We start from the raw sequence: 13,028 nt of genomic DNA, 5'->3' as shown, positions 1-13,028 counted from the left end.
GGTGTTAATTATAGTCACAATGCTGTGCTACCATCACCACCGTCCATTACAAAACTTTTCTATCATTCTAACTCCCCATTTCCTACCCCCAACCTGGCCCCTAGTAACCTGTATTCTAGTATGAATTTACTTATTCTGATTATTGCATATCAGCGAGCATACAATACTTGTCCTTTTGCGTGTGGTTTATTTTACTCAACTTAATGTAAATAGGGATCATCCATATTGTTGGATGTGTCAGAACTTCATTTTTATAGCTGAATAATATTCCATTATATGGATATACCACATTTTCTTTATCATTTCATCTCTTAATGTACACTTGGGTTGCTTCCACCTTTTGGCTGTTGTGAGTAATACCACTCTGAACATGGGTCTGCAAACTACCTTTCCATGTCCCTGCTTTCAATTCTTTAGGGAATATACCTAAAAATGAGATTTCCAAGTCGTATGGTAATTCTGTATACTTAACTTTCTGAGGAGCTACCAGCTGTTTTCCACAGCAGCTGCATCATTTTACATTCCCACCAACAATGAAGAGAGTATTTCTATTTTTCCACATCCTCTTCAACACTTGTTTTTTTTTTTTTTAATTCTCTTTTCTTCTCCCCTCTTCTTTTCCGTTCTAGTGGGTGTGACATTTTCATTGTGGTTTTGATTTGCGTTTCCCTGGTGCTGCATTGAGCATCTTTTAATGTGCTTTATTGGCCATTTGTTTATCTTCTTTGGAGAAATGTCTGTTCTGGTCTTTTGCCCATTTTTTAATTAGGTTGTCTTTTTATTGAGTTGTAAGGTTTCTTTATTCTGGATATTATGCTCTTATTGGATATGTGATTTCCAAATATTTTTCTCCTGCATAGGTTGTCTTTTTACTTTCATGATAATCCTTTGATGCACAAAAAAATTTTAAATTTTGCTGAAGAGTCCCATATTTTCTTTTGTTGCTTGTGCTTTTGGTGTGAAGAAATCGTTGCCTTAGACCAGGTCCTGAAAATGTGTGCTGCTGTTTTCTTGTAGGAATTTTATCTTATTACTTTTTATAGTAGCTTTATAGTGGGCAGAGGAGCTTGTGTTTTCTTCTTTCCAATCATCAAAAGAAGGTTGTTGTCTAGACTTATTATCCTATTCTTAAAGATCTTCAGTGATAAAGAACACTGCGCATACCATGGTAATGTATTCCAATTTCGTTCTCCATTTCTGTCACCTTAGTTGAGGTTCTTAACTTTCATTTCCTGCTTATTGCATAGTTCTGGTTATTTTTGATGTGGAACAAACCATTCCACAACTTAGTAGTGTAAAATAACTACCATTGTGTTGTGTTCATAGTTCATGTGTCAGGAATCCAGACAGGGATGTCTTGTCTCTGCTGCTCTATGTCTGGGACCTCAGTTCTAGGGGATGGAGAGTTTAGGGGATTTGAACAGCTGGGCTGGAGGATCTGTTTCCTAGACTGTTTATTTGCTCACGTATCTTGCACCTTGGCAGGTATGGTTAGGAGGTTGGGTTCAGCTGGACCTGTTGGCCAGAGTGCTTACTTGGGCCTCTCCATGGAGCCTTCGGTGTAGTGAGACTTCTTCCATGCTGGCTCAGTGTTTCAGCAAAGAGGGCAGACAGACCCTGCCTCAGAAGTCATCTACCGTTGCTTCTGCCATTCTCTCTTGGTTAAAGCATTCGCAGGCCTAGCTAGATTCAAAGAGAAGGGCTATGTACCCTGTATCTTAATGGAAGTGTGTTGAAGACTTTGGGGTCATGTTTTTAAGCCACCAACAATAGTAACCCTTAGGGTTTATAATCTGACATAGCATTTTGTTGTGTGACCTTGGGCAACTTATTTAATTTATGTCTCAGATAACTCATTTATAAATAAGATTGGTAATAGTAATTACCTCATAGAGTTGTTACAGGATAAGGCCTTCCATGACTGGCTTCCCTTTATCTTTTTGTCCTCATCTCCGAACTTTCTCCTCCCTACATTCTATGCCCAGGTGTTTCCTTGCTGCTGTTTGAAAACACAGGCATACTCCATTCTCAGAATATATATATATTTTTTTAAAGATTTATTTATTAATTTATTATCCCCCCCCCCCCCCCCGTTGTCTGCTCTCTGTGTCCTTTTGCTATGTGTTCTTCTGTGCCTGCTTGTACTCTCATTAGGTGGCTCTGGGAACCGATCCTGGGACCTTCCACAGTGGGAGAGAGATGTTCATTATCTTGTGCTACCTCAGCTCCCTGGTCTGCTGAGTCTCGTTGTTTCTCCTCTGTCTCATTTTGTTGCGTCAATCTTGCTGCGCCAGCTTTCCATGCAGGCCAGCACTCCATGTGGGCCAGCTTGCCTCATGGGTCAGCTTGCCTTTGCCAGGAGGCCCTGGAAATTGAACCCTGGACCTCCTGTATGGTACATGGGAGCCCAATCTCTTGAGCCCACATCTGCTTCCCCATTCTCAGAATTTTTGCACTAGTTTTCTTTGCCTCAGACTCTTTTCCCTCAGAAAAACACATGGCTAACTCTCACCTCCTTAAATCTTGCTCATATGTTACTTTTTTTCTTCTATTATATTTATTGTTTTCTAACATACTATATAATTTATATATGTCTTATGTTTATTGTGTTTTGTCAATTTTCCTTGGTCTTCAGAAAGCTCCATGAGAGCAGGAATCTTTGTTTTGTTCATCTGTAGTTCATTCCAGTGAGATTGTCTTCTAACCTCTTTTTTTAAAAACCCCAGGGAGATGTAGAGGAAAGAGTCTAGATTTTGAAATGAGAGGTAAAGATGGGACCCTGACTAAGACTGTGGTAGAGGAAGAAACTCTGAGACACATCTGAGAGAGTGGACAAGATGTCGCGCTTAATAGAAGGAACAATACCAACAACAAAAACAAAAATGTAAAAGGAGAAGTTGGGATTTGGAATTACAGACTTGGATTTGAAACCTGTCTTCAGATCTAAATAACTTAACCATAGGCAAGTTAATTTACTTGTCTGTGTCCTTTCTTTTTTTTTTTTTTTTAAGGTAGTCCTGCAGTAGTGCTTACGGCCTACCTTTTTTTTTTTTTTAAAGATTTATTTTTATTTATTTAATTCCCCTCCCCTCCCCCGGTTGTCTTTTTTCTGTGTCTTTTTGCTGCGTCTTGTTTCTTTGTCCGCTTCGGTTGTCGTCAGCGGCACAGGAAGTGTGGGCTGCGCCATTCGTCGGCAGGCTGCTCCCTCCTTCGCACTGGGCGGCTCTCCTTGCCGGGTGCACTCTTTGCGCGTGGGGCTTCCCTACGCAGGGGACACCCCTGTGTGGCACGGCACTCCTTGCGCGCATCAGCACTGCGCATGGGCCAGCTGCACACGGGTCAAGGAGGCCCGGGGGATTGAACCCTGGACCCTCCACATGGTAGGCGATGCTCTATCAGTTGAGCCACATCTGCTTCCTCAGGTTTTACATTCTCTTTTTCTTCTTTTTTCTTTTTTTTCTTTTTTTTTTCTTTCAGGTTTTACATCCTTGAGACCATGTAGAAGTTGTTCACAGCTGAGTTGTGTAGTATGCCATGATTACTTTTCCTTCTTTGCACAACTTTGAGTTCCTTCTGGGTTTAATAAATGTCTTGATTTTTTTTATCGTCTTTTTTTTTTTAAGATATATAAATCACAAAAAATGTTACATTAAAAAAATATTAGAGGTTCCTACATACCCTACCCTCACCCCCCACTCTTCCCATATCAACAACCTCTTTCATCATTTTGGCACATTCATTGCATTTGGTGAATACATTTTGGAGCACTGCTACACCGCATGGATTATAGTTTACATTGCAGTTTACACTCTTCCCCAGTCCATTCAATGGGTTATGACAGGATCTATAATGTCCAGCATCTGTCCCTGCAGTATCATTTAGGACAACTCCAAGTCCTGAAAATGCCCCCACATCTCATCTCTTCTTCCCTCTCCCTGCCCTCAGCAGCTACCATGACCACTGTCTCCAGATCAGTGCTACAGTTGTCTTGATCTTTTGTTTGCTTAGATGTTTATGACTTGCCACTAATTTATCCTTAAATTCTTCTATTTTCTAAATTTCTCTTTGTTCAGATTGGGCATTTGTTCTGTTCTCTTACTTTTCATCTTTTTTGGAGCCATCTCTCCCATCTTGGACTTGGGTACCAAGCTTGTTAGGTCAAAGTCACCATGTCACCCTTCACCCTCTTCCCGGGGATTCCCTTTGCCTCTTGTGTTGGGTTCTCTCCTTAATCTCATGTCTTCTACTTTTTGGTTCATTCTTAATTCCTTTCATGTCAAAAAACATCTTTGTTCTATCCTCACACTTGATTGATAGTTGGCTGTGAATAGAATTCTGGACTAAAAATCCTCTTCCCTCAGAATTTTGTTTCGTGGTCTTATATAGCACTTAGTATTGAGGTTTTGAGAAATATGTTGCCATTTTGAGTCTTGCTTATTTGTCTGCCCACATTTAAGAATGAGACATTAAAAGGCTGATAGGATTTTTGTTTAGGTGAGTCTTGAAAACAACTTCATTGGCAGGTTTTTTTGGGAACTCCTGATGTACATATATTTTGTGGGTCTATTGGGCTGGCCAGATTCCAGTATAGGTTTAAGCCTGGATATCCATGTTCTAAGAGCTGAGTCAGGGAAGCAGAGAGGAGGGAAAGGTCTGTGGCTTTCTGTTTGCTTTGCCTGTTTCCAGTGTTTTCCTCTCACTTGTGCCTTGTAACTCCAAGGACAGAGACCTTCCATCTTACCATTTGTAGGTAACTTCCAGGTTTTATTTATTTTTACTGGTCATCTTTTATTGGACATTCGTTCTCAATTAGCGTATGAAAGGATTCTCCAAGGATTGTGTTTATGAAGGAGGGGCCAGGGCAGAGGTGGCCACAGTCAAGAATGCAGAATGTGGGAAACGGACTTTGGCCCAGTGGTTAGGGCGTCCGTCTACCATATGGGAGGTCCGCGGTTCAAACCCCGGGCCTCCTTGACCCGTGTGGAGCTGGCCATGCGTAGCGCTGATGCGCGCAAGGAGTGCCCTGCTACACAAGGGTGTCCCCCGCGTGGGGAAGCCCCACGCGCAAGGAGTGCGCCCGTGAGGAAAGCCGCCCAGCGTGAAAGGAAAGAGCAGCCTGCCCAGGAATGGCGCCGCCCACACTTCCCATGCCGCTGACGACAACAGAAGCGGACAAAGAAACAAGACGCAGCAAAATAGACACCAAGAACAGACAACCAGGGGAGGGGGGGGGAATTAAATAAAATAAATAAATCTTTAAAAAAAAAAAAAAAAGAATGCGGAATGTGTCCACACTGGTTCCTCGGTGGGACTTGTGCAACCAGTCATGTGTGAGTTCCTTGTATGAAAGGCAGAAGCTGAAAACCATGTACGCTGTCAGCACCATAGAAAGCCCAGCAATGCTGCCTTTCTTCACATCAGCGTACTTGCTGTAATATCAGTAGCTTCTTTGAAAGGCTCCAGCAATGCCTCTGAGGGTGAAATTGCACATCAGTATCTACCCTGGCAGTCCCCCTAATTTGACATCAATCAGTTTCTTCTCCTTCACTGATACAGCAGATGCCATCTTGAGTCCTGGGTGTCTGCTCCCAGGTTTTTGGGTGTTTTGCCAGAGTAGGGGATCTATATGTGTTACGACTTTCCTTCTTTAAAAGTATGTTTCAGTCATCTGTTCTCTGTCTTGTGGGGTTTTAAGGTGTAAGCCTTAAAATTCTTGAACTGTCATTATAGTGGAGTTTGGAGAGGGAGAGGAGATAAATACAGCCATCATCTTTAACCAGAATGGTTTAGATATTCATTCATTCATTCATACATACATACATACATACATACATACATACATACATACATACATACGTTCTGGGGCTTAAACCTGGGACCACATATGTCAGAAGGCAGCATTCAACCATTGAGCCCTATCAGCCCCCCCACGCTGGATTTTCTCATTTGTTTTACTTGTTGTTTGCTTTTATTTTTTCTAGGAGATACTGGGAACGAACCCGATGTGGGAAGCAGGTGCTCAACTGCTCGAGCCATGTCTGCTCCTGAATTAGATATTTATATATTCTAGTTCATCTGTTTGAAATTTTGCTACTGGTTATTGTAAATAACAAATTAAGATGGATTAACTTCTTGAGAAATTGGTGGTAAATTCAGCTAATGGGGGAGAGGGGTTCCAGGGAGGTCTGTCACTACCCCCAGCTTTCAACTTTTCTTGTACAAGTGCCTTGCCTAAAATGATCTTGATCTCCCATTAGAACTCTACTAGTTCTTCAAAGACTCCATCCCTTCACCTTTGTAATAACCTTTTCTTTAGCTCAGTCAAATGTGATCATGTCCTCTGAGCTGCATTAGCCAATATACTGAACATTTAAAATGTGGTTAGTTCAAATTAAGTTTTGCCATAAGTGTAAAACATACACTAGATTTCAAAGAGAAAAAAGAAAAAAAAAAGAATATTAAAATCTTAATCTTTTTCTATTATATAAAAAAATATTTGGGGGATATATTGGCTTAAGTGTTATTAAAATTAATTTAACCTGATTCTTTTTACATTTGTTTAATGTGGCTACTAGAAAATTTAAAATAGCTTGCATTATAGTTTTATTGGCCAACACTTAGAGTATTTGCTCTCTGAGTCCCTCATGGGGCAGGGATCATGCGTTGCTTTCAGTTGTAGCTCCTCTTCTTCACGCTGGCTCCCTGGCTGGACGGCGAGCATGTTGGAGCTGGGCTCTGTGTTTTCCCATTTCTTGTGCTCCTTACAGTGCCTAGCACTTAATAGGTACCTCGCGTGTTGTTAGCTGGCCCAGAGTTACCAAGCGAAAGTGCTCTTCAGCACAATTTATTTGTGTCTTGTATTTCTTTCTTCTGAAGTTTAGAAAGTTAAAATTATTGAGGGGGTATATATACCTGCTACACCAATAACAAATATTTTATTAAGAGTAATGTATCTCTAATGAGAGATAAAGGTCATTTTAGACAAGAAACTAATATATATATTTAAAGATTTATTTTATTTCTACCCACTTTCTTGTTGGTTGCATTTGCTGTGTCTCTTTGTTGTGTGCTGGTCTTTCCTTTTTTTTTTTTTTTTTTTAAGTGGCTTAGGGAGCTGAACCTGGAAACTGAACCTGGGACCTCTGCTCTCTGCTTTGTTGAGTCTCTCCTTATGTTTTCCTCCACGTGTCTCTTGTTGCATCATCTTGTTGAGTCAGCTCACTGTGCCATTGCGTCAGCTTGCCGTCTTGCTCACCTTCTTTAGGAGGCACTGGAAACTGAACCCAGAGCTCCCATATGGTAGGCGGGAGCTCAGTTGCTTGAGCCACATCTGCTTCCCCAAGAGTGAAGTATATTTGACTGAATTTGTGGATACGAACAGTAAAAGTTCCCCGTCATATACTTAGATTTTTTTTTTTTTTTAGTGAAATCAGGTACAAAAGGACATTATCTGCATTATCATAAGTCCATGTGAGGCCATTTAGTTATTCCTTTTAGTCTCTATATAGTCATTCCCCTTGCCCCTAGGATGTTACTGTCTGTGGTGTTAGTATGTTGTTATATGTGTCCTTACAGAGTGTATTTTGGTACATTTGGTACTTGATGTACATATTGCATATGTTTCATTCTCTGTTTACTAATCACTACATTTTTAAGAATCATCCATGTTTCTGTATGCGTATGTGGTGTGCATCTACCACATTTTAGCTGTCCACTCACTAGAGGTGGATATCTAGGTTGCCTCCAACGCCCTGCCGCCACAAAAAAATGCTGTAGACAGCATCTTCACGCATGTCGCCTTATGGAGCTGTTAAAGAATTTATTTGGCATGTGTGCTTAGGAGTGGAATTGCTGGATCACAGGAAATACCAGTTAGTGCCACATTGCTCTTCTGGATGGCTGCATTAGCCTGTACTTGAACTAGTAGTATACAAGGGTTTTTGTGTCCTCCCTATCCCTCCTAATATTTAGCATTACCCAGCTTTCTAATTTTTTCCAGCATAATGTGTATAATGTGATACCTCATTTTTTAAACTTGTATATGATTTTTAGCATTTCTTTGTATATTCCTTGGCTTTTGGGGTATTCTCTTCTGTAAATTATTTATTTTTCCTTTGCCCATTTTTCTATAGGGTTGCTGTCTTTTTCTTTTTGATTTTTAGGTGTTCCTTTTCTAGATATTATTCTATGGTACGTATTAGACATTGCATATATATTCTCCTGTTCTGTCATCTTTCCATCATGCCCTTCATTGAACAGAAATCCTTAATTCTGATATACTTTTTTTTTTGCCTTAGTTTGTGTTTTTGAAGTTTTGCTCAAATAGTTGTTCCTCACCTAGTTCACGAGGGTATTCTTTTACATTACTTATGTTAATCTCTTACAGTTTTACCTTTCACAAGTAGGTTTTTAACTCCTTTAGACTGTGCCCATCTTTGCATATGGTTGTAGGTAGGAATTCAGGGTTTTTTTGGTTTCTGTTTTTGTTTTCCTCCACAGGCTGATGTAGTGAACCAGTTTTCCCACTGCTAGCTACTCAGCGGTCCATCCTTTTTCCTCTGGTTTATAGGGCCCCATCATTGTATCTTATGTTCCCATATAGTCATATCTTTTAGGTCTGTGTTCTATTACACTGGTCTGTTTTTTTCTGTTCTTGTGCCAATACCACAGTTTTCTTGTTGATTACTATGGCTTTGTAGTATATCTTAATACTTGGTAAGATAAACCCCACACCTTTTTTTAAAAACAAAACATTTTATTTTGGAATAATTTTAGACTTCACAGAAAAATTGCAAAATTAGTACAGAATTCATATTTACCTTTCACTCACCTTCCCCTAATATTAACAACTTATGTAAGCATGGTACATATAAAAACCAGGAAATTAACATTGATGTGATCCTGTTAATAACAGTTACAGACCTTATTTGAATTTTACCAGTTTTTCTCCAGCATTCTTTTTCTGTTCTAGGATCAATTGAGAATTTTTTTTTTTTTTTTTTAAGATTTATTTATCTATTTAATTTTCCCCCCTCCCCTGGTTGTCTGTTCTTGGTGTCTGTTTGCTGCGTCTTGTTTCTTTGTCCGCTTCTGTTGTCGTCAGCGGCACGGGAAGTGTGGGCGGCGCCATTCCTGGGCAGGCTGCTCTTTCTTTTCACGCTGGGCGGCTTTCCTCACGGGCGCAGTCCTTGCGCGTGGGGCTCCCCCACGCGGGGGACACCCTTGCGTGGCACGGCACTCCTTGCGCGCATCAGCGCTGCGCATGGCCAGCTCCGCACGGGTCAAGGAGGCCCGGGGTTTGAACCGCGGACCTCCCATATGGTAGACGGACGCCCTAACCACTGGGCCAAAGTCCGTTTCCCAAGGATCAATTGAGAATTGGGTGTTGCATCCAGTTATTGTGTATCTTTTAGCCTTCTCCAGTCTGGGGTAGTACCTCAGTCTTTCCTTGTCTTTCATGACTTTGACAGTTTTGATGATTACTGGTCAATTATTTTGTAGAATATCTCATTTTAAGTTTGTCTGATGCTTTCTCTCATGATTAGATTGAGGTTATGGAATTTTGGGAAGAATACCACAGAAAAAATGTTGTGTCCTTTTCAGCACGTGATATCAGAGGTCACATGATTTGTCTGAGATAAGATGTTCTTCTTATTAGAGGCTCTGACCTGAGTCTGTTTATTTTATTTTTTATAAGATTTTATTTTGTGGGCCAGCACTCTGTGTGGGCCAGCACTCTGCTTGGGCCAGCTTGCCTTCTCCAGGAGGCACTGGGAATCAAATCCTGGACCTCTTGTATGGTAGACTGGAGCCCAATCACCTGAGCCACATCTGCCTCCTCTGAGTGTGTTTGAAAGTTATTCAAAAAGCTTCTTACTGGGATTTTCTTTGAGATTGTATTGAATTTGTAGATTAGTTGGAATAGAATTTACAATTTTTTTCAAGTTTCTTTATTTAAGTGTAATATTGGCTGAAGGTTTTTTTTTTGTTTTTTTTTTTTAAAGATTTATTTATTTATTTAATTTCCCCCCCTCCCCTGGTTGTCTGTTCTTGGTGTCTATTTGCTGCGTCTTGTTTCTTTGTCCACTTCTGTTGTCGTCAGTGGCACGGGAAGTGTGGGCGGCGCCATTCCTGGGCAGGCTGCTCTTTCTTTTCACGCTGGGCGGCTTTCCTCACGGGCGCAGTCCTTGCGCGTGGGGCTCCCCCACGCGGGGGACACCCTTGCGTGGCACGGCACTCCTTGCGCGCATCAGCACTGCGCATGGCCAGCTCCACACGGGTCAAGGAGGCCCGGGGTTTGAACCGCGGACCTCCCATATGGTAGACGGACGCCCTAACCACTGGGCCAAAGTCCGTTTCCCTGGCTGAAGGTTTTTGATAGGCAATTTTCATCATGTCATGGAAGTTCCGTTCTTTTGCTAAGAGTTTTTAAAATCATAAATTGCTTAATTTTATAAAATCTTTGTTCTACAGTGAATAATTGCCAAGATGCTTTCTAAAGTGAATTTGATTTTGCAGCCATCTCTAAAGTAGAAAATACTTAGGTGACAGCCCTTTATTGTCACAAGTTGGCTTTGTAGATTTTTTTTTTTGTACATTTGAAAAACCTGCCCATATATTGAGGGGGTGGCTTTATTTTAAAAATTAGATGTGTGGGCTCATGTGTTTGCTTTACACAAGGGACCAAGCTCTGTTCATGAAGAATTGTAACATAATGTGAAGTAATTGTTGTTTAAACATGATTTCTACTCATGGAGGTCCTATTTAAGTAGGCCTCTCAAATTTCACCTTGGTGCTGTGCCAAATAGATAATAAGGGCAAACCTGGAACCATGTTTATTATGTTTAAAAAGTCAGTTTGATTGTGGGGAAGGAAGAAGTAGTAATCAACTGGATGCTTGTACATGTAGAATTGTACACATTAGATGTTTGTAACTCTAGTGCCTTTGTATTTAATAGGGTTAGAGGAGTAAATGGTTTGTTTTACCTTTGAGTTCTTCATTCATTCAACTAATACTTACCAAGGGCCAAACAGTCTAGTGTTTCTTTAAACACATGCTTTTGAGTTATTATTAGCAGCATGCTGTAGAAGGAAATTGGGGATTCAAACTCTCCTCTGATTTTCTCACTAAATGCTGATGTGGCTTTGAATAAATCACAACAGTATCCTTACCTGGTAGATGAAATTATTAGTTGTCCTGCCTGCTTTTCACAGTGTGGTGAGGATCATATGTGATGGCACATGGAATACATTACGGAAAGGTTAAGTTCTTCATAATTATGAGGCAGTGCTGTTAACGCCTCTTTTTATATGACACTCACATATACAGAATATCTGATTTCTTTCTGAACACCCAGTTGAATTTCAGACTTGATATTTTTCTTGTCAACATTTCTTTAGTTTTCCTCAAATTTATATCATGTGGGAAAATTCCTTTAAAGTGCAGATGCTTTAGGATTAAAATTAAAGCAGTAATGTTTTGTTTCTTCAACTAGAGGCTCTTCAAACAGGACCAGTTCTGTGTGTTCTCTAATTTCCTTATCTTTTGTATATTGTATTTTAGCACACGTCACATGGAGATGGGCGTCAGGAAGTGACCTCTAGAACTGGGCGCCCTGGAGCTCGGTGTAGAAACTCTCTGGCTTCTTGTGCAGATGAACAACCTCACATTGGAAACTACCGACTTTTGAAAACAATTGGCAAGGGGAATTTTGCAAAAGTAAAATTGGCAAGACATATTCTTACAGGCAGAGAGGTAAATATAAATCATGCTTATTTATGTTATGATGCTTGATCTGCTTAGTTCTGTGGGAGGAGTGGGGAAATGTATACATTTGAGCTTATTTCTACGATGATTAAACTTTTTTTTCCCCCCAAGAACAAGAAACTTATCTCTTGATTATCTGGGAGTTCTTTCACTCTCCAATTACTTGAAGTGTTGAAAATATTCTATTGTTTACATAATCCTTCACCTTTAAAAATGGGGATTGTTTTGTTCTCCAGAAATCTACTACCACAGTAAAAATTGTTTTAAACTTCTCATTTGCACTTAGTTATATTAGCTCCTGGTACTTACCTTGTTTATGCCTGCAGATTTATCCTCAAGAGATTTTTCTTCTTTTCTCTCAATACTTTTCTGGCAGCTTATGTTTGATGAGTTACTGTGGAGGAAGGTACATACTTTACTAACTTTTGTAATGTCTCTCTGCTTAAACTCATTCCTTATTCATAAAAAATATATCTGTTAAAACCACTAAACTTAACTCCCTCTTCACGTTCTATTTGTGCAGTGCAGAACCTGTTTTGGTTCTTTGACTGTATTGTAGTTTCTTGCCTTTAGGTATTTATACCTGCTGTTCTCTCTGCCTGAAATATTCTTCACCCTTCCAGTAGGTGTCACTTCTGGGAAGTAGTCCCTGACAGAGCCCTTCCTTTTAGGGCGCATTTTATATGGTATGGTGATTGCTTATTTGCCTCACCAATTTGTAATCTTCCAGTAGTCTGTAGGGCCAGATGTCCGTACTTAGTACAGTGCTTGTTTGGTGTGTATTAGTATTTAATCAATTTATGTTGAATGAATGTAAAATACTTTTGGAGGAAGCTTTTCTTTAAAAAGTTCTGGACCGGAGTTTCCTGGTAGATTTGCTATGTCCTTGTTAGAAAAATGCTGTGATAGTGATGTCCACAGCCCATTAAGCCTGGGGTTTCTGAGTGGTAGTGCTGGGCCATTAATTCTGCTAGCAAACAGTCCCTGTTTGCTGCAATGTGCCATGCAGATATTCTCATTTTCTGTGTGTGCTGGGGCCTGTAAACGATTGGGAAGCACTGGTCTAAATGAACAATAGTCTTAAGTAAAGACTATAACTAAAAATATTCCTCTGAACAATTCGTCTCAATTTTAGTTGCAAAATTCTGAAGATTTTTGGTTGTGACTGGACTGCTTTTGGAATCAGTAAATAGCATTAGTGGGTGGAACTGTCTTTGCTGTCATTCATCAAAGCTTTCCTTATGCAAGGAACAAAGCTTCT

At 40.2% G+C, this 13,028-nt stretch overlaps 1 protein-coding gene across 8 annotated transcripts in view; it reads left to right on the top strand.

Annotated features, from left to right (window-relative positions):
* The window catches only part of MARK3 (microtubule affinity regulating kinase 3), a 116,016-nt gene that overhangs the window by 15,900 nt on the left and 87,088 nt on the right, over positions 1 to 13,028 (top strand). For 6 of the 8 annotated variants that reach the window (XM_071213598.1, XM_023589260.3, XM_004459982.5 and 3 more), the window contains exon 2: positions 11,564 to 11,755. The exons of 1 other annotated variant lie outside the window; for it this stretch is intronic. In XM_071213598.1, the coding sequence (XP_071069699.1) occupies positions 11,564 to 11,755 (192 nt within the window). Of the gene's footprint in view, positions 1 to 11,563; positions 11,756 to 13,028 lie in introns of those variants that run through there. One more of the 8 variants, XM_071213604.1, reaches the window with a different exon arrangement.

This window comes from Dasypus novemcinctus, chromosome 3 (genome assembly GCF_030445035.2).
Source record: "Dasypus novemcinctus isolate mDasNov1 chromosome 3, mDasNov1.1.hap2, whole genome shotgun sequence".
Classification (NCBI taxonomy): Eukaryota; Metazoa; Chordata; class Mammalia; order Cingulata; family Dasypodidae; genus Dasypus; species Dasypus novemcinctus.
This window is presented reverse-complemented; position numbering and strand designations above follow the sequence as displayed.